The 26,677-nt window shown below is 40.3% G+C and overlaps 1 protein-coding gene and 1 non-coding gene across 2 annotated transcripts; both read left to right on the top strand.

The window, feature by feature from the left end:
- Positions 1 to 10: 10 nt before the first annotated feature.
- mtrex (Mtr4 exosome RNA helicase) lies at positions 11 to 15,148 on the top strand. Its single transcript, XM_005917315.3, has 27 exons — positions 11 to 153; positions 421 to 561; positions 1,245 to 1,311; positions 1,429 to 1,491; positions 1,583 to 1,695; positions 2,100 to 2,274; positions 2,401 to 2,491; positions 3,205 to 3,329; positions 3,465 to 3,563; positions 3,785 to 3,905; positions 3,989 to 4,120; positions 5,845 to 5,924; positions 6,265 to 6,375; positions 7,174 to 7,275; positions 7,840 to 7,965; positions 8,138 to 8,288; positions 8,503 to 8,675; positions 8,755 to 8,823; positions 8,893 to 9,018; positions 9,103 to 9,213; positions 9,300 to 9,488; positions 10,937 to 11,100; positions 11,643 to 11,748; positions 13,293 to 13,349; positions 13,437 to 13,599; positions 13,832 to 13,936; positions 14,247 to 15,148. The coding sequence occupies exons 1-27, from the start codon at positions 53 to 55 to the stop codon at positions 14,297 to 14,299; spliced, it is 3,114 nt and encodes a 1,037-aa protein (XP_005917377.1). The 5' UTR covers positions 11 to 52; the 3' UTR covers positions 14,300 to 15,148.
- A 10,169-nt stretch (positions 15,149 to 25,317) lies between these two features.
- Positions 25,318 to 25,389, top strand: trnae-uuc. Its single transcript has one exon. It is a non-coding gene; the product is annotated as a tRNA-Glu (tRNA).
- The last annotated feature ends 1,288 nt before the right edge of the window (positions 25,390 to 26,677 follow it).

Below are 26,677 nucleotides of genomic sequence, written 5' to 3'. Positions count from 1 at the left end.
TTACCCGAAAACAACCTCGTGCTGTATTGTGGGAAGTGTGCCCCTAACAAACATGGCTGACACCTTTGGAGACGGTTTGTTCAGCGTGTTTGACGATGAACAACAAAATACCACAAATAAAAAAGTACCGTCGAGTGTGGCGGCAGAACCAGGGTAAATATGTATTTTCTGGAGAAAAATTTTGTGTTTGTTTTGGAAAGTTTTTTTCTCCGCGAGGACGGTAGTGCCATGGGTGCTCGTGCCAGTCATAGTAACACCGGACAAAAAAAGGCTTATTGGGCTTAAAGTTAACAATATTATGGCATATATAACTCTGAGCCCATTTCTCTTGAACACGAGTTTGTAGCTAAGTGTTTGTGTGCACTTCATTGGTGAATCGTGCATGTTGGCTAACAGCTCTTGTGTTTCTGCTCTCTATAGGAAAGCTGCAGCCAAAAATGAAACAGACAGAGATGTCGGTCCGTCTGCCCGAGTCAAGAGAGAGGCAGACAGTGATGGTGGAGAGGAAGTGGTGTTTGTGAAGAAACCTCGACATGAGGCAGTTTCGGCGAATGAACTGAAGTAAGAAGGGAAGCTTTGTTGTGTTCATGCAGGGTGTTAGTGGACACAGTTATTAAAATGCTCAGCAGCATAAAAAAAGTGATGTAAAACCAGCTTCATATTATTAGAAATATTTAAATTATCCCTGCTTGTGAATGTTTATCCACGCATTTATCATCGAGCAGCTTATCCCAGGTCTCATAACATGAGATGTGGGTTACCCCTTGCATATATAACCAGTCTATCACAGGGCTTACATATGATTGTCATATTCTAATTAGAAATATAGGAGGTGTCAAAATGTTATTTCAGATGTTCTCTGAGAAGGGCTCCTCCACACCAATGAAGTGAAAATGTGAAGGAAAGAGAATGCAACCTGCAACTGGATAAAATGTCATCCTCTTCCTCCTCACCTGCGCTCCGAAGAGCACGCTCTAACACATGAAAATGTGCATAATTATGCTTATTATTCCTGATATCATCACAGTTATTGTCAGCATATTAGACATACAACCTTCCTGTCTCCGGACAGCTGACAGGACCCAGCTAAACAACAAGAGCTGGTTATAAGCTCACATTATGCCAGTTAATGTCAGGCTTGAGTGTCGTTTTCCACACGAATCACACTTTCCCTCTGATAAACATTTTGATTGTGTGAGTTCATTCACATCAGAGTTTGTTCTATTTCTTCTTTCTTTTTTCAGTCTTGCAGAATTTATGCCTCAGGTGAAGGTGGAGCAGGTGGAAACAGTGGAAGGATGTTCACATGAGGTAAAGAAAATCTGTTGTTTTTTGTTTGGTTTTTTTTAAGAATTTTATTCATTTTTAAATAAACAAGCAGAAAAAATAGTGATGATAACTGTTGCCATTTCTGTACTTCCCTGACAGGTTGCTCTTCCTGCCAGTGAGGAATATAAACCTCTGAAACCACGAGTGGGAAAAGCAGCCAAGGTATAAGGGGGCCTTAGTCTGAGTTTTCACGAACTGACATTACCGTGGGATTGCTTTCCTTTTGTTCTGATACATCTTACTCGTCTTGCAGGAGTACCCTTTCGTTCTCGATCCCTTCCAGCGGGAGGCCATATTATGTATTGACAACAACCAGTCTGTGCTTGTGTCTGCACACACCTCTGCAGGGAAGACCGTTTGTGCTGAGTAAGTGTCATCAGTAAACAATTTATACTGAGCGATCACATTTTTCCTCATTCCAGTTGATTATATTTGGCTAAAATACAGCTTAGAATTTAAACTCAAACTACAGAAAATGTGATGCTGACCATTAACAGTTTATAGAGACTAGAGATGATACTCACTGTTGTGCTGTATCAGTGCCTTCTTGGTAAATGTACTGACACACTGGAAAGCAGCACTGAGAGATATTATGAACCTTTATAGCCCACTGATTGGTCATAACACTGAACCAAAACAAAACGGGTATTCTAAACATTTTTCATTTAATATGAACTAAAACATGAAGACTGGTCAGCAATTGTGCTCAGTAGGTGTTCATAGTTCTTTAGAAACATTTTTTAATAGCTTTCTCTGATATCTTTCTGCAGATATGCCATTGCGCTGGCTCTCAGGGAGAAGCAGAGAGTGATCTTCACCAGCCCCATCAAGGCTCTCTCCAACCAGAAGTACAGAGAGATGTACGAAGAGTTTCAAGATGTAGGACTGATGACAGGTGACGTCACCATCAACCCCACTGCCTCTTGCCTCGTCATGACAACAGAGGTAAAAAAAACAATTTTGTGTGGAGTTGAGACATTATTACATTTGCTAGTTATATCCTTATTGAAGAGTGTTTTTTGATGCTGCTCAATCCAGAGGTCGGTCAATGATAAACTTCTTCTCTCCCAGATTCTGAGGAGCATGCTGTACCGAGGCTCTGAGATCATGAGGGAAGTGGCGTGGGTCATCTTCGATGAGATCCATTACATGAGAGACACGGGTGGGTGTAAAATAGAAAAGTGATGCAGACGATCTGTAAAATTACAGATCAGTGTGTTTTGAACATCCAAGAATCAAATAGATTTTCTCCTGGGTACAAACAGAATTCATGAGTAAGTTATGGATGGATACTTGACTTGGATCCCTCACACAGTGACTCACTGCAACAATTGCATCCTATTACAGCATCACATTCAAATTCAGTGAGCCCTTTAGAACAACCCTTTCATTTTATTTCTACAAAGGCAGACTGCATGGCTTTAGGAATGATTTTACACACCTGCAGTAACACCAGAAATGTCTGAATTCAAAGATTAGGAGGTGTGGACCTGCAGCTTTCAATTGTCCATACAATATATGTTCTAAGATTACTAATACGCTGTTGAAAAAAATTGCACATGGCATGTTGTCAAATTAAATATATATATTTGAAATGGAGAAAACGCAGGAAAGTAAACACGTTAACATGTTTTCTAGCGATTTATTTCCTGCAGTCTGGTGCAGTTGAGGCCGTGAATGAAAATGGAAGCAAAGTAAAACAATTGCATGAAAAATCAGTGTTTATACCTTCTTTGTCGACTTTTCATTTACTGATTTCTCAACAGCAGCACTTAAGGCTCAGTTGAATTAAAGTTTATTTTAACCCTGTGGTTAAAAAAATGTCACATGACGGCTTTTGGTTGGTAACACGTCTCACTGGTCTGTGTATTTCAGAGCGTGGCGTGGTTTGGGAGGAGACCATCATTCTTCTTCCCGATAATGTGCATTATGTTTTCCTGTCAGCCACCATCCCCAATGCCAAACAGTTTGCTGAGTGGATTTGTCACTTACACAAGCAGGTGGGATGTTGTACTGCCTCATAGTATAATTAAAGTTCTTATAATGTCCCTAAGTGAGAAGGTGACAGTTTAAATGAGTGACTTAGGGTAGTTTTTCTTGTTTATTGATTTATGCTTTTCTAATGTCTCCTGTAGCCATGCCATGTGGTCTACACAGACTACCGCCCCACTCCACTGCAACACTATATCTTTCCAGCAGGGGGTGATGGACTCCACCTGGTTGTTGATGAAAATGTAAGGACACGTGGAAACAACACTCATTAGGGCTTTTCAGAAGAAATGAATGAATAACTCTTTGGACTCAGCTTCATCTCATTCACTGATAATTCTGCTTTACACAAGTGGGGCTAAAATAACAATTTGTGTATTCTAAATTTGGATGCACCAATTAGAAACAGCTGCTATAAGGTAATGTATAATTCAGGACGTTTTTTTGTGTTTGTATTTTTCTCCAGGGAGAATTCAGAGAGGACAATTTCAACACAGCTATGCAGGTGCTGAGAGATGCTGGGGATTCTGGGGGCAGCAGCGGAGGTGCCAAGTGGGATCCAAAAGGAAGGAAAGGAGGCACTAAAGGTGTGTAGGTTTGCTGGATTTTAATGTAAAAATCTTTGATTCAGTAATTCATATAAGATTGCATGTCTTTGTACTTTAATCAGGCCCATCAAGCGTGTTCAAGATAGTGAAGATGATCATGGAGAGGAACTTCCAGCCAGTGATTATTTTCAGCTTCAGTAAGAAAGAGTGTGAGGCCTACGCTCTGCAGGTGGCTAAACTGGACTTTAACAGAGGTATGTGCATTCCTGGAAACTCTCTAATCTGTGTGTGTGTGTCAGTATTTTCCCCACGAAAGCGTGCGGCCATGTCTCTGGTGAGAGTAGCAGTATAGTCAGTCAAGTTAAGTTGTTTGCAGTCATGAAAGCACCGATAGACTTTGAGAAGGTCTTTGCAAACGTGCTGTTTGATAAGTGCAATGTGTGAATAATTGAAAGTTTACTGCTGACACCTAAGCTGATAGATTAATATCAAAGGATGTGTTTCTGGCATTTGGCTTGTAGCTCTGTGTGCTGAATGAGGTGAGGTCAGACTCTTTGTCAGTCAAGTTCTGAATATTACAGATTAAAAGCTTATTTTTTTCCTCTAATAAGAATAGAAATGATTGACTTTTTATAATTTGATCATGAGAATATTATTATACAGTGATGATGCTTCTTTTGACCAATAGCTTCACTGCATTTGTCACTTATGAGGTGTCAGGTCACAAGACCAGTCAGTGAGCAGATTTTTGAGATGGCAAATGGATTTTCTTTACCAACTGAAACATCAACACCACCTGTTTTTGTGACAAACTGTTCAGAGAGCGGGGGAAGAAGATGAGATTTGGCAAATAAATCAACATTGCTAAATTGTTGGCAGGGAATGTAATTTTATCCTCCTCACCCAGTGAGTGCCATCAGTGTAGCTTATTGTGCCTTCGCCGTTGGTGCTGCTGTTTGGTCCAGTGGATAAGTGGAGGAGTTGCTTCATAAGAATAAATCTCCGCATGATTGGAGACAGTCCAGCAGCAGACTGAGCTTGGCTCACATCCACCTGCTCCAAGTCAAACATGCTCGTCAAATCTTAAGTGGGAGATCTTTTCCTTCCCCATTTCAGTTTGTTTTTTCTGCCCAGTGACATTATTGTAAATGAGAAGGTTTGTTTTCACACTGAGCTCTTCCAGCACTGAAATCCCGTGCAGATCGCCAAACATTTATCAGTATTGCACAAAACAAATGGAGACACTGTGCCAAAGACAGTTCCTCATTTTCACAAGTTTCTTGTGTTCTTGTGGTTTCAGTAAAGCTTTTGTTTTTTGTTTTTCTTAAGAAAAATTGTAGATACTGAGATAATTTCAGTAGACCGGAGAAAAAGGGTATATCCACATATATACAGGTCTTATTTAAAATGAGATTTTTTCCATGTTTGTTTTGAAAAATATCTCTCCACATGAAAATGCAAAACATTTTTGGCATGCTGTTGATGCTGAAGCAACAGGTGGTGATATAACTCTGATCATCTAGAAATGCTGGCCAACCAGAGGCCTACAAACAGTAACACAGCACACAGTCTGACGTCAGAAAAAGGAGATAAAGTTGTCAACACCTTTGATGTTGCAAGACTTGCAAGAAAGAAGTTTTCAGTATTTTATTTGTTTATGCTTTTAGCTACAGCAAAATTCCCTTACAAATGTAATTATTGGACTTGAAGTGGTTCCATGAATGAGGGCCAGTCCACATGAACTGAGATGGACAGAGAACGCCCACCAGCAAAAGCAAATACTATAATGTGTTTGGCACAAAAACTCCAAAGTCAACAGAGACTTGCACAATTCCTGAGTGGTTGATGTTTCTCTGTAGGCAATTCCCCAAAACCCCCTATCTCCATTGGTCCACGTTAACCCCACATTTCCCAGGATTAATTATGTGTTGAATAATATTTTTAAATCACTCAAACTTGACTCCTTTCTTTGTTACAGATGATGAGAAACGTCTGGTGGAGGAGGTTTTCAACAATGCAGTGGACTGTCTATCAGATGAGGACAAGAAACTGCCTCAGGTAAGTGTTTCTACATGCTCTCACACTCAGCTTTCTCTGAGCTTGTCAAGGGTTTATTTATTTATTTAAACATGGTTTTTGAACCTGATCTTAACACCTTGTAAAATCTTAGCAAAAAGCTTCACTGTTTCCTGCTGTGATGAGTCCTGTTAAAATCAGTCCTGTACCCAGTAACAGCGTTAGTAGCTGTTATTGGGTACAACACGAGCAACAGCAAAGCACAACCCTACCACACACTTTTCCATTACGAGAGTTACGTTGGTTTTGGTTTCGTCAGCTGTGATCAAAACGGTCACTGAGTAAGAAGTTCAACAGTAATGAGCTTGTTTGTGTTCTTCAGGTCGAGCATGTGCTGCCACTGTTAAAGAGGGGGATAGGGATCCATCATGGAGGCCTACTGCCAATCCTGAAAGAGACCATAGAGATCCTCTTTTCTGAAGGCCTCCTCAAGGTACTGGTGATTCTAAATTTAATGAGATTTGTCTGTCTCTGCAGGACTGAAAATTTCAAAAGTGTGTTTGTAACAGACGTTTAGGGGAAATACTTAATTTGCGCAAAAGTTTAGTACATAGTCATATTAATGGATTTGATGAATATGTTGACATGGAATCCTTGAGAGAGTCTGTTCAAGTGTAATTAAAACTAATCTTTAAAGTAACCAGTCGTCCAGTTCATGATGATGTGTGCCTATCTTCAGTCTTGTCTTCAGTCTTTTTACTTTAACTACAGAGTTACACTTTAGCTGTTGGTCATTTCTGGTTGTTATGGCAGTAACACTGTGAAATGAAGAAAATGTGCTAAAATGGAGGCAAATAAAAGAACATAATTAGAAATACTCTTACATCTGGAGAAGCAGATGTTTCAGCGTGTTGTAATCCAGACTTAGACACAAGTCAGGTAATTATTAAAGGCTTTTTATCACAACTTTAAGATTTAGTCAATGCAGACTGGAAACTTGTCACAAACCAATACAAATGGTTTGTGACAAGTTTCCAAACTTTATGGGAAATCCTGCTTTTGTGTTGGTTTTTCTTTTTGTTTGTTTGTTTTTTAAGATTTGTGCCTGATCGGCTGTTCATGGCAGCTCCAATCTTTTTGCACTTGAAAGAAAATGGCTTTCCAAATGTTTTATGAGGAACACTTTGAACATGTTTATTAGTCCTCGAGGATGCAGTTTCATCAGTGTCTATTTGTAAGTGATAAAATGTAAATATTGAGATGAGCTTAATGCTCCTTATTTCCATTGCAGGCCTTGTTTGCCACAGAGACATTCGCCATGGGCATCAACATGCCAGCTCGCACTGTGCTCTTCACCAGTGCACGCAAGTTTGATGGCAAGAATCACCGCTTTGTAAGTTCACGCAGTCAAACACAATGGTCTCCCCCCCTTTTATGTCTTTAATACAGAATTTTCTCAGCAGCAGTATTAGTATGGATGTTTGGAAAAGTTGCACTTCCAGAAAGATATGTCTGTCTATGGCTTCTGTTTGAGGCCAGTAAAATGCAGAGCTCGCCATAAATTGTGCTTTAAAGCTGCTCTGTCAAGTGTGCAGTTGTTATGTAGCATGTTGCTCTGAAGCCTTTATAAGGTCTTCAAGCGTTGCAGCTTGTATTGGCACATATGTGAAATGAAGATCTGATCATTTAAACTCTTGTTTGGGTTTTTTTTGCAAAGAGAGGTAAAAATGTGGAGCTTAGTCAGTGCCATGTGTGATTCAATGAACAGTAGATGAGTGATGTAGATTCATAGCAATGCAGATAATTGCCTAGGCAGTAATTGAATAAATATGCAGATGTTCAGTGTTTTGTTTTTTCCACCTTCATTTATGCTGTTTTAACCAGTTTCTCAGTTGTACATATATTTCACATGTACATAGACGTTCTATAATATAATTTATCTTCCCACCTTGTCTAGATAACATCAGGTGAGTATATCCAGATGTCTGGGCGTGCTGGGAGGAGAGGAATGGACGACAGAGGGATTGTTATTTTCATGGTGGATGAGAAGATGAGCCCAGCTGTGGGTAAACAGCTACTCAAGGTACTGTTAACCAGGCTGCTGCAAATGCTTTTTACCATCACTTTCAGGTTTTTTAGTCCCTAGCATTATTTTAACCACTGAATCCAAAGTTTTAGAAGTGATTCTTAAGTTGTTCTTTGTCAGGAATCGCTGACATTTTAATCATTTTAACCATTTTAATCCTGCTGTGCAGGGCTCTGCAGATCCTTTGAACAGTGCCTTCCACTTAACCTACAACATGGTGCTCAACCTGCTGCGTGTGGAGGAGATCAACCCAGAATACATGCTGGAGAAGTCTTTCTACCAGTTCCAACACTACAGGGCTTTGCCTGGTGTAGTGGAGAGTAAGCATTTCTGTATGCACTTGTTCACACTACACACTTGGGTAGTAACTGACAGACATACAAATATGAACACAAATAGCAATCACGGACTTCAATAGCATGTATATGTATATTTGTAGTATGATGACTGTTTAAAGTGTCATCTTCAGTTGTCTGGTATGAATTACGTGTGATCTAGTTCTAAGATGATTCTAAAATGACTGTGTTTGTGCAGAAATTAAGAAGTTGGAGGAGCAGTACCACACCATTGAGATTCCCAATGAAGAGAGTGTGGTCACTTACTTTAAAATCAGACAGCAGCTGGCCAAACTGAGTAAAGAAATCCAGGAGTTCATCCACAAACCCAAATACTGCTTGCCCTTCTTACAGCCTGGGCGACTTGTCAAGGTACTGCTTCACGCTTAGACCAGCAGTAATAATGGAAGATTTTCACATCATTTAACAAGTCTGTATTTTCATCTGTCAGGTAAAAAATGAGGATGCTGACTTTGGCTGGGGAGTGGTTGTAAACTTTTGCAAGAAGACTAATGTTAAGGTAAGTTAGTGGCACCTGTAGATGAATCCAAGGTCCCGTGGCTATGACTAACACACATTTCCCATTTAGACGACTACAGACTCAGAGCCGCTGTATGTCGTGGAGGTTTTGGTCCACTGTAGTAAGGACAGTGTGAAAGATGCTGCAACTGAAGCTGCTAAACCTGCCGCTCCGGGGGAGACTGGAGAGATGCAGGTGGGTGGAGCAATCGCAAGAACACACATAACTTCATATACACAAATGGGAGCGCCATAATTAAAATCACCTTTTTCTGCCCAGGTGGTTCCAGTGATGCTCCATCTCCTCACTTCTGTCAGCTCAGTTCGTCTTTACATCCCCAAAGACCTGAGGCCCTATGACAACAGACAGCTCATGCTCAAGTCCATACAGGTACAAAGTAGAGCCATTTCTCAAGGTGTTGAAGATATTAGTGTGAATCATTTACATTTTTTTCCCTCCAATCATTTTGTCCACAGGAGGTGCAGAAACGTTTTCCAGATGGTGTTCCTCTGCTTGACCCCATAGATGACATGGGCATCAAAGACCCTGCATTAAAGAAAGTTATTCAGAAGATTGAGGCCTTTGAGCACCGCATGTACACCCATCCCCTGCACAGTGACCCCAACTTGGAATCTGTCTATTCTCTCTGTGAGAAGAAAGCTCTGGTGAGAAACTTTGTCAAATTTTAAGCCATGGGATGTCCTGCTAATTGTCAGGCCTTATGAGAGCATAACTAAATGGTGGCAAACTGGGCTAACCTAGCTTGTAGTGGCATGATTTGCATTTGTGTTTGCCTGGTAAGTGATGTTTGCGTAAGTAAACATCACTGTCACTGGGGTATCCACTGTGTCAGCTGTAAACTAGTAAGCGTGAGTAATGCTATACGGTCGGGAACAACTATGTGGCTGGTTTTAACCAGTTGCCTCATCACACCGCTGATCAAGAGTGTGAAAATAAAGAGTGTGAGAATTAGCTGCCTGAAGGCTAGGAATGAGTTAATGAGTGTGTGTATTGGTCTCCAGTTTGCCATTTTTATTTATAACCTGTTGTTCTTTGCTTTTTCTCTGACTTGGTAATGGTTTTGATCATGGCTTCTCTGGAAGCGACTCTGAGCACTGTTTCAGTGAATTCAAAGGTTCTTACACTGTTGAACACTTTGTTACTACCCTGTGGGGCCGTATATCGCAACAAGGTACTAACAAAGTATTTATTTGTCTATCACCTTTGTGTTGGAACAAAACATCACTTTTGGTTAGGGTTATTTATTGGTAGCTTTGATTGATATTGGGGTGTATTGTCTATACCACAACAGGTTACTATAACAAATAACAGCTAAACACTTCTAATTTCTCAGTGTTTGAACTTTCCTGTTTATCTACAAAAAGTACCTTTTGTTAGATGAGACTTGATTTCTTTTAATTGGATATTTCTGTTCAGTTGTGGTCAAATATGTGCATACAGGCAAACAGGAAAAATGACCGCTTGTGAATGTTATTCCTACATTCAGAGGTCCAGTAAATTAAATTTTGCTTTCTTTGAACACCAAAATGAAACAAAACTGCTGCTAATCCTCAGGTTCATCTTTTTATTGGTTTTTACAGATGCTACCATTTCTGGTGTCTCATTTATATTATTTGTTTAGCCAAACAGGTAGCACTGGCTGAACTCAGCACATCTTACAGATGCACAAGCACTAAAAAGTCTTAGCTTTAGCTTTAAGTGTTCCTGTGATGTCACTTATCTTTACCAACACATCCAGTCACCATTACAGAGAAGTCTTTGCTTCTTTCTTTGATCGATGAGCAGTGCTGGTGAAGTCTTTGTGTGTGTGTGTGTGTGTGTGTGTGTTAAACACAGTAGAAGAGGTTGAAGTGGATAAATTAAATAGTTGGTATGAGATAAGCATGCACATGAACATCTGATGCAATTGTCTTTCACATTCCTCTTCATCACTCTGACAGCTAAAGTTGCTTGAAGTTTTCTGATGTGCTAAACTGGAACCTATCACACAGCTTTTTGAGACTTTAAGAAACCCTGAAATCAAAGTTCAACAAGTTAAAAATGAAGAAATTTGCATAACATAACTGTGTGTGTGTGTGTGTGTTTGTTTCAGATCGCAGCAGATGTTCGAACAGCCAAGCGAGACCTCAAAAAAGCGCGAACCATCTTGCAGATGGACCAGCTGAAGTGCAGAAAGAGAGTTCTTCGAAGACTTGGCTTTGCCAGTCCCTCTGACGTCATTGAGATGAAAGGGCGGGTCGCCTGTGAAATTAGCAGGTAGGGGAGGGCGGGGCACACACACACAAAGCTGGGACAGTGAAGAAAATGTTTGAGCTGCGTCTGTATGGATGAACCTGAAAACTTCAGGTTACTTGTGTAACCCCGGCTCTCACAGCAGCATGAGTGAGATGTCTCAGCATGGGATGCACCTCCTTAAAAGCCTTATTCCATTACAACAATCCTGATTGGCTGATGATTGAAACGACCACGTTGGACAGCCACCCAACCTTATGAAGCTTGCACTACTATGTGGCCTTTTTTATTTTTTTATTTTTTTAAAGATAGGCAGTTATACTCACTTCACCCCAGCAAAAAGGGCATCTCACTCATGCTACCCTGAGAACTGGGGTTACGTGAGTCGCCTAAAGTTCCTATTCCTAGCTTTTGTTTTGATGTCTTACAATTAGATATTTAGCATAAAAAAGCAGATTCTTACTCCGTGTTCCACCTCACATTTCTTTTATAGCTGCTGTTTTCAAAAGATCAAGATATTGAAGCAAAGTCATTATATAATTAAGTTTCTGTATAAATATCTCCAGTGCCGACGAGCTCCTGCTGACTGAGATGATGTTCAACGGTCTCTTCAATGATCTGACAGTTGAGCAAGCCACCGCCCTGCTGTCCTGCTTTGTCTTCCAGGAAAACGTAGGGACAAACAAACACAAATGCATCACTCATTCTATGTACAAAGATTCATCTTTTCCCGAACACTAAAATAAACACCTTATTCCCATTCCTGTAAGTTCGAGCTGCTTTCACATTCTTGGCTTCTTCTCCTGCTTTACAGTCAAAGCAAACACCAAACTCTCAAAATAGGTTGATCCAGCATCAGCACATGTTTAAACAGACTTTCATTGGTTTCTCATTAGCTCAGTCCTGTGAACGGGAAAATTCTGACCTCAATCCCATATCCGACTGTCTCTTATTAGCCAGCTTCAAATGTTTACACAGCGAATAATGACAAGCAGCTGTCATGTTTCCAATAAATCCGGTGCGCATGTGAGTGCACAGCTGTTGTCTTTAAAGACGACCTGCTGCTATTTTAGCTGTTGATGATGGGGGACTTTAGCCAATTAGCATGTTTTTAAAGGACTTCAGCGTTGGTCGGAAGAACACCTGAAAATAAATTGTACATTTGTTACTTATTGAGCCAAGTTCATCACCTTCTCGATAACTTGCAGACGTGAACAGACCTCTAATCCTGCACATTAGCTTCTCAGAGGAGCCACCAAACAGATATTCACTGAGATCAAGTGCATGTTAATATTAGTTTGCATCTGCAGACCAAACAGCTGCTCGAATGCAAAATAGCACACTAGAATATGTATAAATACCACCTGACTTCAATACTGCTGTATTGAAAAATAAAAATCCAGACCACAATAAATATTTAAAGAGCAGATGTGGCTGCTTATAAAAGTGATACCGGCAGCCTAGGAGGCCCTAAGCTTTCTGATGAAAATAACATTAGTATCTCAAATTGTTGTGAGACGGAGACTTACATTTGATTCTAGGATACTTCGATATACAGTGGAGATCGTGCTTGATTCAATGACTACAAAGTGCCCAGGTACAGTGGCTGTAAAATTAGGCAAAGTCATGACCCCTCCATTACGCTCCTGCCAGTTAGTGAGAGGTGATATGAGCTGCTGATATGCTTTGGTTCCTTGATGAGTCATTTTGTTTTGTGCAACTTTGCAAACCTTATCCATGTTCTTCCTAAGGGAAGTCACTTTCTCCTTGTAGTCCTTCCATACAAGCATACTTGTTCATTCTTTTTCTAATTTAATTATCATGACATTTGGGCCTTTAACATGCCAACACTCCCATAGAGTGAGATGCAGCTCCTGGATTTTTTGCAGTTTCCCTGATCATTGAATATTCTGACCTTGCTGTGAATTTAGCTTGGATGCCCACCTGGCAACTGTCTTTCCATTTGATAATGAATAATCTTCCTCACTGTAGAAGGATGGACTTCAGATTGTTTGGGAATTTCTCATAAACCTCCACAAATTTATTTGATGCTTCGCTAAGATAATTACTGATGTCTTTCCTCCTTGTATTCCTTCTGTATTTTCTGGAAAACTTAGACATGCGTGCAGGAGTTATGCTGTATTATGATTTAATAACATTAACATTTATATGGTACTTGTACTAATTATTTAAATGTTGTGTTTTTTTTCCTCCAGGCCAGCGAGATGCCAAAACTAACTGAGCAGCTCGCTGCACCGCTGAGACAGATGCAGGTGAGACGGCATCAGAGTGGAGCTGTATCTTGTTAAATGCGTGAACTTTAGTAGAAATGAAAGCATCACTGTTTCTGTTGTGTTCAGGAATGTGCAAAGCGCATCGCCAAAGTGTCAGCAGACGCCAAGCTGGAGGTGGACGAAGAGAGCTATCTGAACCAATTTAAACCCCACCTAATGGACGTGGTTTATGCCTGGGCCAACGGGGCCACGTTTGCTCAAATCTGCAAAATGACCGACGTCTTTGAAGGTTTGTTACTTCTCATACAATCTGCAGGCGTTTAATTATTAAGATCACAATTTATTGGTTCCTTTCTCCAGTATCAGGAAATATTTTCTATTTGAGGCAGATTTTGTGGGTCAGATGAGTTATTTGATACAAAGTGAACACATTTACTCTCAAAAAATATAGATTGATGATATATATCTTTATATCTGTCTAAGATTTCTAACATGTATCTACACTCTGGATTTCTGTTTAGGGAGCATCATCCGTTGCATGCGTCGTCTGGAGGAGGTCCTGAGACAAATGTGCTCTGCATCTAAAGCCATCGGCAACACAGAGCTGGAGAATAAGTTTGCTGAAGGTAGGAAACACATTGCACCAATTTTTCATTTGAATGAATATTAGCTCCCTTTCTAAATGTAGTCTAACATGACAAATCCTTAAAAAGTTGGACATTTTTCACTGTTTTTTGTTGGTTTTTGTTAATTTATTTTTGTATTGTTAAAACTACATTGACAGTACACCTGTGCATCATAAACTTTATTTAGTGCATGCATTTAGTGCATGTTTTTAACAAACCATTTACGTTTTATGAAGAAGCCAAAACTAGATTCTGTAATTGTTCATGTAAAAGTTGTGACAGAGTTTGAATTGTGTTTCTCTCCCTGCAGGAATAACAAAGATCAAGAGAGACATCGTCTTTGCTGCCAGTCTCTACTTATAGTGTCTTTTAGTGAACCCTGCTCTTTTGTGATTGTTTGTTTCACTATAGAAGTCATGTGCTTTGTTATTTACCCTTTTTTAAAAATGTGTAATGCCTTAGTGAACTTAAATTGGTGATTATTCCATTGGCTCCAGCTGAAAGCTCTTTGGGAATGCTAACTGTGCAATCACAGCAACTTCCATAAACACTTTCATCCTGCTGAGGTTTCCCAATCTTTGTCCTCACTGTGCGCATCATATATGGTCTGTTTTCACAGTTCATTGAATATGCATGTTTTGTTTTTGCTTAAATGGCAAAAATGTGCATAATTAGACTGATAATTATTTTGTGCTTTGATCTGAGGAGAGCTCATGACATAATACATCAAATACCTGTGTCGATGTTAATAACCCACTTTATTTTTCCGTATTTTTACGTGTGTACATATTTGACAGTTTTCAATAAACGTCTGTATTTGTTTACATACAGATTATATATAAAAAGCAAACTGTTGTCCATTCACTTGATGCTGATATTAAGCAAAAGGTTGTAATAACAGTAGCTGTCCAGCCAAGCAACACAGGACCTGAACTGACAGCCTACTCTGCAGTGCTCTCACCAAACATCGTAGAAACTTCTTCACTTGAATGTTTTTATTTATATATGTATTCAACCTCATCTGGTAGTTTATTGGTTTGAACAGCAGGTGGCGGTGCTACATAAAACACATGAGATTCAAACACCCCACCAGCTCATGCGTGTGAGCACTGAGCCAGCAACTTAACTCAACCACCATCGGGCTCTTAAATTTAGGGGGGCTCTGCTTCTAATGTTTTTAATAAAGTGTATATGCTGGAATTGGATCACATGTTTCATTATAATATTCATCTGGAAGTTCATTGGTTTGAACAGCAGGTGGGGTGTTTCTTGATATTCAGATACACCCCAGCTCACGCGCTCAAAACCCGCTTCCAAATCCACTACCACACACACGAAGTGAAGCTGCAAAATAATAAGCAACTGAAGCTTTAACGTTGATAAACATCAGTATGCTGTGCTTTGCGTGTCAAAGTAAACATTTACAACAGTAAACGTGTCTTTTACACAGTCACTGAGTTGATTGAAAAGCAAACTGAGACCTGCTGATCTCAGAGTTTATAGGAAATGGGTGCAGCAATTTATTGAAACACGCGAACACAAATGGAAATATAATGCAAAATAGTGATTGCACAATTTTTATGAACGTGAAAGTCAATATTTGACTTCTCCATTCTTCAACCCATCCGGAACTCTCTTAGGTAAGTTTTCCTGTAATTTCTTTAAGAAGTTTTCAGGAATATTTTTCGCGGCTTCTTGGAGGACATTCAAAGCTCTTCTTTGGATTTTGGCTGCCTTTTGTTCTGCTCTCTGTCAAGATGATCCCACACTGCTAATGTTGAGTCCTGAGATCTAATGAGGCCAGTTGTTTCCAGCCTGATGCTCTCCTGATAGTATTGCACGATGAATCAAAATCTAACCAAACTGGCAGAGCCTCCACTGTGTTTTACAGACTGCAGTAAGCACTCATGTTGTCTCTCCTGACCAGAATTTTCAAATTTGAAGTCATCACTCCATAAAACTTGCTGCTTCTGGTTTTCAGTTGAGTTCCTGTGTAATACATTTATGTGTAAACACAACACTGGTTCCTCCCTTGATGTTTGTATCTTACTTTTGCTTGAATTATTCATAGGCCAGTGTTAAGAGCCTTAACATACAAACAAAAAACATTTCTTTGAAAATGGTCAGCTTCAAGGACTAAACTGAAAATGAGTGAAAAAGCAGCGTCTTTCAGCTTAAAATGGTAATAGTCTTTTTTTTGAGAGCTTTAGTTTTTGGTTGTTCGGGTTAAATCACTCAGCTTTTTATAAAAACTAGTGAAAACTTCGCATCAGTTGTTTCTTTTCACACGTGAACATCTATCCACGCATTTTCTGCGAGCTCTTCCTCTAAAAACTGCTTATATCATCTCTGCCTAGTTACTAGTAGTTGCCTTATGACATACTGTTAATAATCAATATTAACGTTAACTGAATGATTCATTTATTTCTTGGTTTATCTGCATTATTATCAGCTATTAAATGAGTTAGGTTCCTCTGTTAATACTCACGAAGGCTATAAAATGTCACTTTAGTTTTTAAAACTGTTTAAAAACAGTAATAAATCAACTTTATGGGGGTGTTGGTGGTCTCATATATTGTTGTGTTACACCCAGCCAGGCGTACATTTGTTGATGTTTTAACTTTCCTCAGTGTAGATAATTTTAGATTGGTAAACTGGCAATTGAGTGCACGTCTGAGCCTAGCTACTATAATAGCAGCTGAATCTTTGCCCTTTAGATTCCACAGAATGGGTCTCGCTGGATTGATGCCTCAGGCACAATTTCATCTTCTTAGACATTAAGAATTGTGATGTGATCAGCAGCTGGTGCCTGTAGCTGTTTCACAGACAACTACAGGCTTAATCATAACTAACGATACTGAATTCATTCTGGCTCATAATTACTGCCCAAGGTAATAATTACTGGTGATTCATTTAATAGGAGCTTATCTTAGTTCTTGTTATTGATTATGTACTTTCATTTGAAATGAAACTGTCAGGTATAAAGCTATAAAGGTCAAATGATCAGTCAGTGAGCTCATTGTTGATTAAATCTGGAGATGACAAACAGATTGTCCTTACCCACTGAAACATCATAAATCATGTGTTTTAGTGACTGGGAGGAGGTCGGGGAAGGAGATGAAATCAGGCAAATAAATCAACATTGCTAAATCGTTGGCAGGGAATGTAATTTAATCCTCCTCACCCAGCGATTACCATCAGTGTGGCTTATTGTGCCTTCACCGTTGGCGCTGCTGTTTGGTCCAGTGGATAAGTGGAGGAGTTGCTTCATAAGAATAAATCCTCACATGATTGGAGACAATCCAGCAGCAGACTGAGCTTGGCTCACATCCACCTGCTCCAAGTCAAACATGCTCATCAAATCTTAAGTGGGAGATCTTTTCCTTCCCCATTTCAGTTTGTTTTTTCTGCCCAGTGACATTGTTATAAATGAGAAGGTTTGTTTTCACACTGAGCTCTTCCAGCACTGAAATCCAGTGCAGATCGCCAAACATTTATCAGTATTGCACAAAACAAATGGAGACCCTGTGCCAAAGACAGTTCCTCGTTTTCACAAGTTGCTCGTGTTCTGAGAGTTCTCTCGGTAAAGCTGATTTTCCCTGAAAAATGGGAAGATAATGATCGAGCATCGGCAGTAAGGAGAAAAAGTTACAGGCTAACATATCAAATATGTTTTACAGAAAAAATAAACCCTATGTAGGTCAAATAACATATGAGGTAAATGTAAATTTGCAGTTTTTTAAATATATCATTAAAGTTTTCTGTTGCTGTCTGTCATTTACAAACTCATAGGGGCCGGTTCTGACTAGCACACAGATGAAAACTATATTGTCTAACCAGTGTGTGTGTATACACAGGTTCCTCTGTTTGTGTGTGTAGGTGGGTTGTGATGAGGACACAGAGCCACGTAGCTCTTCTGGTTTTTCTCTTTTCCACCTAGCCCCCTCCTTCCCCTTCTTCTGTCTTTTTTTGCTTTTAATTTCCCCCCTTTTTAAAAAACAAAACAAAAAACATCTTGTACCCTGACGACAGGGTTCCCCCCTCTCCCACCCTGCTGTGACTTGTGACTGCGCATTTTCTGGGCAGCTTTTGTGGAGTGACAGGGCCATGTTGGAGTCAAGGAAACAGCACAATTGCAGCAAAAAACAGACAAGTTCGATACTGATCTAGCCATTGTTTTTGGCCACAGAGCAGTATGGCAGATGTTTTTCCTGCTGTTGGCAGAGCCTGAGGTTGATGAAGTTTGCACAGCCAAGTGCTTCAGCATGGACTGGTTACATAGCTGTGAATTTTGTTTGGATCTTTGTGTCTGCAGGGGATGGTTCCTAATGATTCTGCTGACCTCGCTGATCTTTTGTTCACCCTTGGGCATTCCTCTGATTTACGGACATGAAATGTAGCATCACACTGAAAGATCAGTCGAGATAGAAACAACCGAGGCTGAGATGTACACAGTATTAATCCCTGGTGTGGGGCAAACTCCAAGAACATCGAATCTTATATTTTATCCATGATGCATCTCAACCTTTACTAACTTCAAGGCCTTTTTAAGTCCATGACAAAGCTTATATTTCTTCTTCATCTTGGTTGTGGTATGCTTTCATGCAGTAAGGAGTAACGAAAGCTGCTCCTCTTTTACTCATTACCTGAATTAAAATGAGAGTTTAACACATCAGTGGAGCCAATGGGAGGGCAGCTAACAAATCTAACCTATCAACAAGCCACATGACTAATTGGATGGCAATCTGCTTCCATTAAAAAGCGTTTTACTCCTGATTGCTCGATGCGGGAGTTTGGCAGTCAGCATTGCTCTGTTTTTGTCTTCTAATTGTGTGAGCATTCATCATGGTGTGGAGTGGTCAAGGTTCAAATGAGCTGAACTTTGCCAACGTCGTGCCTTTGAGCTCATCAGGCACCTCCTGCACTTCGCTTGGTGCAACAACTGTTAAGCAAAGGCCTTAACTTGAACTTTCCCCCCATGCTTTAGACTTTTTTAAAAGTAAATTTGTTAATGATTAAACAAGTAAAATAAGTCTCCCCGGCACTGACGCCTGACATTTTAAAAGTAAATACTGAGCTGTCAGACTTTGTGGTGCTCCAAGGTTATGATTAATACAGCCTCATAAGAAGGAACATTTCCCAGAATGGTTTCATGAATAAAGACCTGTGACTAAGTTTCCACATAGACTGAGATGGACACAGAGACGGCTCAGCGGCAACAGCAAATACTATAATGTGTTTAGCACAAAAACTCAAAAGAGTCATGAGAGCCTTGCTCAGTCCCTGAGTGCTTGATGTTTCCTTGGAGCCAGTTCCACAATAACCCCTCTCTGAGTTGTCCAGCATTAAACACACATATGCCAAGATTAATTGCGTTTGTAGCATTTTAAAATGACTCAAATCTGTAAGAAACAAACCGAGTAGCTGCGTAGGATCTTAAAAAATGCAGTGCTTGTTTGTTCCAGATGACGAGAAATGTCTTGAGAAAGCGGGCTGTCGTTCGGACGAGGACAACAAACTGTGTCAGTTAAGCAGAGATGTTGTTTCTACACGCCAGAGGAAGCAGTTTTCTGAACCTGACGTTGACACCTTGTAAAACCTCATCGAAACTCTTCTCCGTGTCCACAGAGTCCCTTTCCTGCTCAGAAAAGACAGCCTTAATTTAAATAGCTGCACACAAAATGTCAACACGGGCTCAAACACTGTGCTCCTGTTATTTTGCTCTGCTGTGATGAGTCACGTTATAAAAACCAGCTCTGTTGCGGTCATAGCTGTTTGTGGGTAGACCACTATAGCCTGATCCTACAACACACTTTTCCACTACGAGGGATGGGGATGCTTTTCCAATCCTCTGTTTCCTTGGTTTCGACAGCTGTGATCATGTGAGCAGAACTGTTGCTGAGTAAGGAGATTAACAGCTACTGTTAAGGAGGGAGATATAGAGGGGGATTCATCACGGAGGCCTACTGCTAACCCCAAACAGACCATAGGGTGCTTTCCTCCGAAGGGACCCTATGTGATGCTAACTTTAATAAGAAAATTGGTCAATCTCTGCAGGACTGCTGCACTATTTGTAACTGAGATTTAGGAAATGTTCATCTTTTAGAGAGTTTAAAGTTTTTTTTAAAGGCTTGAATTAAAATATTTTTCACAAAAATTTAATAAATAGTCGGCACTAAGAGTTAATTTGCCAAAAGTCAGTGAGCTTCATTGATCGAGGGAGTCTGTGCTCACATGAATATGACTAATAAAGGTAACCCATAAAGTAAACACTATGGGTAATGATGCATGAACAAATACTTGCAGTGACTTCTAGGCATTGAATTCCCTGAACACATCATACACAAAGCGAATGACTTGTTACACCTGGAGCACACCTTCAGTATAAGCCTGTTTGAGTCACAGGCAAAACAAAAAGTTGAGCTTTTGTTTTGGATTATATTTTATCTTCAGCGACTTTACAGTGCTATGAAACTTTATCTGTGTTTTTGACAAATAAAATAAATGAAAAACCATTTGTGACCAATTTGTTTCTAGGACAACGCCTTGCGTAAGAAAATAAGCTGTCTCCCAAAACGTCGGCTGCATCCTCCGGAGGTCGCATTTGAAGGCCGATTACGTCACAGCCAGGCGACGAAGGCTGTCCCAATTCGTCGACTCCTTCAAATGCGACCAACAAATGTGTCCTTCATTTCCCCGAATTTGAAGGATGGGTCGGGTGTGTCCTTCGTGGCCTACCATATCCCAGAATTCATAGCGAGGCCCAGCCTATTTTAGTTTCCAACAATGGCGGCCGCTACTAAGTTTTAAAATTACTCTTATCAATCTTTCTGGGTCACAAAATAAACTTTTAACATATTTTCAGGAAGTAGCTGTGTAAATTACAAATATCTGCTTGGTTTATCAAGACATCGCATATTTGCAAAAGTGCTCCGACGTTTTGGGACACAGCTAACACACACACAGGTGGGTGATTAGGGGAAGTGGAGACCGCTGTGGAGAACAAGACACAGGTGAACCAAATCAGAGCAGACGAGACAAAGGAAGCAAAACTAAAAGCAAAGCACAAGGAGCACAAATTCTTTCAAAGTAAAACAGGAAGTAATAATTAAACAGAGAAAACACAATCACCTTAATGAAATTAATACAAGCAACTTGACAGAGGAGGGCAACATACTAAGGGAACACAGAGAGTGGCAAAACATTAACTAAACATGGGGAACACAGGGAAGGCAGGATGAAGTGAAACAGGAATAAAATGCAAACTACTATCAGCAAGAATGGAGCAAAAACTAGTAGGACTCAAAATAAAAGATTACTACAAATACCAGCATAACGCTGCCTCCACCATGCTTGACAGTTGGTGCAGTGTTTTTAGGCTTGAAAACCTCATCTCCACTCCTTTAGACATACCTGTTGTCATTGTAACCGAATAGCTCAGTCTTTATCTTGTCTGAATAAAACCTTTCTCCAGAAGACATTTGGTTTGCCCATAAGCCTCAAATTTCAGTCAAGCTTCACCTTGGATAGTGACACAGGTTTTCCAGCAGTTTCCAGTTCACGGCAGGCCAGAAAGCCTTGGTGGCTTCTGGTTTGTTCCTGAACAATTTCCTCTCATCTGAGGGTGAGTTGGGTCTGTCTTCCAGACCATTGAGTGTGGTAACACATTTTAATAACTTGTGTACTGTTGTTTAAACTGATGATCTTGGAATCTGGAGTTATTTAGAAATGGCTCCAAGAGACTTTCCCATCATAAATCTGCAGTTCTCCTCCTTAGATCTTCACTGAGGTCCATGGACTTTCTTATTATGCCGAATTTTGGTCAATCCAGTGAGTGCTTTCAAACAAATCGTTTTTATCTTTGTGAAGAGAAACTACCCGTTGTAATCAACCTTTCTCACTAATTCGAACTCAAAAGACCCTGTCAAATTGAAACACTTTGTGGAACCTTCAGGACAACGTATTAAAAGATTTAAATGAGTCTTTGTATATATTCGAGGCTATATGTATACTTCAGACTCTGCATGGAATAGAGAAAATCCAAAATAAAATCATGCACTCATATCTTGCTTTTTTAAAATTGTTAAAAATTATGCTGCACAGTCCTCCCGCCTAGGAAAAAGAACAGTGTCCACAACTGGTTCGTGTCCACAACTTGGGTGTGGTGTAGCCAGATTCATTGATTAGAGTGGAAGCACGGGTTTGCAGCATCTGCTCTGCAAATGGTCCAGATGTTACTGTTTTCAGATTGACTTTAGCCATAGTGTCGCACTGTGCTGCTGCTAACTTCTGCGTAATGAACAGTCAGTGACCGTAACACTGTGAAATGAGGGAAAGGTGCCAAAAATTGATTCAAGATTGATGGCAAAAATCACAGCATTGGAAGAGCACACAGTCAGACACATACATTGATATTTTATTTTATTTTATTTCTTTCTTTGTTTTGCATAATAAATCATCTGTAGGCAGCAAAGTCATGCCATGGTTAGCAATGTCAAGTCCTGTAAATAGATCATTTTCTCTGCAGCAGTATTACTTTAGATATGCATGTTTGGAAAATTTAAACCTCCAGAAAGAAATCTGTCTTTCTATGGCTTCTGTTAGAGGCCAGTAAAATGCAGAGCTCCCCATAAATTGTGAAGTATGCAGTTACTATGCAGCGTGTTGCTCTGAAGCCTTTATAAGGTCTTCAAGCGCTGCAGCTTGCATTGCCACATAAACAGCCACGTATTGTTTATAAGCTGGGGGCTCTTATGTGCTCTAAGGACTGGAGAAATTGAGAGAGGGAGAGTGAAACTGCCCTCCAAGAGGTTCATCAGGAACATCTGTTGCCTCCGATAGTGCCAAAGCTCCACGCAGGCACTCGCACTTCACCTTCATTCTTTAAAAAATCTCTCTTCCAAGTCAAAAGCTGATCGCATGCCTGGATTGAAAGTTGGATCATTTAAACACTTTTTTAGTTTGGTAAGAGGTAAAAATGTGGAGTTCAGTCAGTGCCATGTGTGATGCAATGCACAGTCCTCAGAGGCCTTTGGAAAAGTGCTTCACTCTCCACATCACAACATAGATGAGTGATGCAGATTTATAGCAATGCAGAAATAGAGTATATCCACATGTCTTTGTGTGCTGGGAGGAGAGGAGCGGATGACAGAGCGACTGTTTTTTCATGGTGAATAAGAAGGTGAGCCCAGCTGTGAATAATCTGGTATCCTTCTTATTAACCATCAAGTCAGGAAGTTTTCAACTTCTAGTCTTCTTCCTAATCATGTCCTTGCAGACCACCTCACAGCTGTCTACACACTCCTCTTTGATGCATTTCTAGTCATTCATACAAATTACAATCCTACTAAGAATCTGTGTGAACCACTGAGTAGAGGTTGTCAGCAGTGACTCTGAAGTTGTTCTGTGTGTCATGAGGCCGCTTGGTGTGCTGTCAAACCTTAACACAGAGTCACAAAGAAGCCAGGGAGCCTTTGTCCCCTGCCTTTGATTTGACACATTTATAGCTGCGCTGCTATAAATACGCAGCGGGCCAGCTTTTCAAAGAAGTAGTGTTAATTTGAAACTGTTCGTTGGCGCTGTGACAGCTCTGAACTTGCACTGAGTCTTGGAGAAAGATGTCTGTGGTTCAGAGGTTGTGATTACAAAATCACTATTTTAAGTAGAGAAAATGACTTCAGCCTGCAGTTATTTAGATTTCTTGGCCCGTTTTAGGAAAAAGCTGACATTTTAATCAGAATACATGATTTATCACAGCTGTACTTTTGTCCAGTTGATGTTTTTGTGATTTCATCCTGCTGTGCAGGGCTCTGCAGATCCTTTGAACAGCGGCTTCTAACGAACCTACAACATGGTGCTCAACCTGCTGCATGTGGAGGAGATCAACTCAGAGTGCATGCAAGTCTTTCTACCAGTTCCAACACTACAGGGCTTTGCCTGATGTAGTGGAGAGTAAGCATTTTCATATGTGCACACTGCAGATTAGATAAGAATTTGTATGTAAATCACTGATTTTAACTCATTCACTGCCAGCCATTGGCAGTGAATGAGTTAAACCCATTGACTCATTCACTGCAATTGACGGCTATAGACGTCAATGGCAGTGAATGAGTTAATAGCATCTATAAGTATATATTGTAGTATACTAAGTATTAAGTTGTCGGGTAAGATCTATCTGGATGAATCACCACACCGTCACGTGCTTTAAAATCAGGCAGCAGCTGGCCAATATAGGCAAAGAAATCCAGCAGTCAAGGAGTAAATGTCAGGTCTTATGATGACATTAAACACCAGATTATTTTTCTGAATTATACATTTTTAACCTTCTCTGTTTATCTACAGTCCTACCTTTTATCAGATAAGAATCAGTGACCTTTTATTGTATTTTGCTTTTCAGTTACGGTCCAATATGCTCATAGTGACAAACACAGGAAGAAAGCAAGGGCGTTATTCGTTATTCCTACTCCTATAGGTGGCATGGTGGGAAAAATTCCTAATATGATCCTAAGTAGATCTTATTTTATCCTGTACATTATGTTCAAAAAGTCTAACTGCATTGTGTTTAAAAAAAACAAACAAAGAAAAAAATCAGGCTGTGTTCCAGCAATTTATTACAAGCCCAACCGCACCATCCCCCCTGCATTTGTAAAGAAAAGGACAATTCCTCCTGTATGGCCTTTAAAGGCTGACATATAAACTGTAAGTAATTTGCATGAGTCCTTTCAGTTTATGTATCTCTAGGTCTTTACACATGTTCAGAACAATACGGTCTAAAATTACTTATACAGTCGAAGGTACTTCAATAAGAAATACATGAGCAACACTTAAGGAACCAAAGTAAGTTTGTAGTGTGCTGAGGATTAGCCAGGTTAAGTTTGAATGAAATGCTAAGCTAACTAGTCCAGCACAAACTGGATTACTAAACTGATTCCTTTGTAGGCTGGTGATTAACCCACCTTTCCTAACAGCTTCAAAATCCTGCTGCGATCCTTTATCGTCCTTCTTTCGTCTCTCTACACTCCAGTCCTTACAGACGCCACCGTTGGTGATTTACATTTTTTTACATGTTTGTTTAGGAAAGCAGGTAGCACTGGCTGAACTGCACATCTCACAGAAATATTACGCTCAGTGAAAGGGACTTTTGTTTCATGCTGTGTAGCATGAGTGTTGCATTGATCTTTTTTTTTTTTTGTTTGTTTGTTTGTTGTTGTTTTTTGGTGGGCTCTTATTTTGCCCACACACAGGGAAAGCACCAAACAGGAAGCAACTTTCTATGTAAATCATGAGAATGGCTCATCCAAATGGTCACAAGTTTGCATTGTACTCACTCTGTGTCACATCAGAAGCAAAACAACCATGGTATACTCCAACACTCTGAGAGGTCCCATATGGTCTAGTGGTCAGGATTCCTGGTTTTCACCCAGGTGGCCCGGGTTCAACTCCCGGTATGGGAAATGCTACATTTTGTATCTTTGTTATTTTAAATGGGATCCCATTCAGAAGTAATGTGGGAAAGTATAACGTAAATATCCAAAAGTTGACTGTTCATCAGTGGGAGAAACGTTTCGTCACTCATCCAAGTGACTTCTTCAGTCTCAGCTGACTGCAGGTTTCCCCAGTTTCACCCATCGTGGCCAATTTGTACATGGAAGAAGTGGAAAAGAGGGCTTTGTTATCCTACCCTGGAACACCACCAAGTCATTGGTTCAGATATGTGGATGACACACGTGTGAAAATCAAATCTCAGGACGTACCGCAATTCACGGATCACATTAACTCGGTGGACCGACACATCAAATTCACCAGGGAGGATATGAAAAGTGGCAGGTTAGCCTTCTTAGACTGTGAGATTTCCATCAGGAATGGGGGACATTTAAAAGCTGTTGTGTACCGTAAACCTACACATACAGATCAGTATTTAAGGTTTGACTCTCATCATCCACTGGAGCATAAACTGGGTGTCATCAGGACGCTACAACACAGAGCAAACACCATCCCCACAGACACAGCAGAACATCACATCAAGAAGACCCTGAGTAAATGTGGTTATCCCAGCTGGACTTCTGTCAAAGCTGGGAAGGCGCCTAAAGAAAGCTCCAGCCGATCCAGGAGAGAAGGACAACTGCTGCCTAAGTGAAAACCTGTAGTGATCCCGTACGTGTCTGGAGTATCGGAGCAGTTGAGATGCATTTTTTTTTAAGTGTGCATGTGTGATCTCTTTTCTTTACCAACACAGACGCGGCCACCAGCACAGAGAAGCTGAGCTTGAGATTTAAGAGCTTTGATTTCAGCTGCGCTGGTGAAATCTTTGTGTCGTAACGATGAGGGTTAGAGGTTTTTAGCAGATAAATGAAACTGTTGGTGCTAGATAAGCACGCAGTTTTCATTCACATTCCTCTCCATCACTCTGACAGCTAAAGTGGTGTTTGAAATGATCTCATGTGCAAGACAGCTGGTACTTATCGCACAGCTTTGTAAGGAACCCCGAAAGAAGTCCAACAAGTTAAAAATGAGAAAGGTTGCTTGGCATAAACACTAATCTCACACCCCACAGTGTGGATGGCAAACTGCTGGGTGGAGCAGCTTCTAAACAGAAATCGGATCGGGCTCAGGAGGTAGAGCAGAAGGTTGGTGGTTCAATCCCTGGTTTGTTTGTTTTGTTTTTTTTTAAAGCATCTTACAATCTGTTAAAAGATGCTTTTGGCCTTTATTTTCATGCTACAAATCTGTAGTTTGAGTAGT

Source organism: Haplochromis burtoni, unplaced genomic scaffold, assembly GCF_018398535.1.
Source record: "Haplochromis burtoni strain Fernald_Lab_line unplaced genomic scaffold, NCSU_Asbu1 Contig_23, whole genome shotgun sequence".
NCBI classification, from domain to species: Eukaryota; Metazoa; Chordata; class Actinopteri; order Cichliformes; family Cichlidae; genus Haplochromis; species Haplochromis burtoni.
This window is presented reverse-complemented; position numbering and strand designations above follow the sequence as displayed.

Excerpts from the sequence above, each read along its gene's own strand:
- mtrex (XM_005917315.3), top strand. The coding sequence starts at position 53 with ATGGCTGACACCTTTGGAGACGGTTTGTTCAGCGTGTTTGACGATGAA. Across the intron at positions 154-420 it reads AGTGTGGCGGCAGAACCAGG|GAAAGCTGCAGCCAAAAATG; the intron begins GTAAATATGTAT and ends TGCTCTCTATAG. Across the intron at positions 13,937-14,246 it reads GGAGAATAAGTTTGCTGAAG|GAATAACAAAGATCAAGAGA; the intron begins GTAGGAAACACA and ends CTCTCCCTGCAG.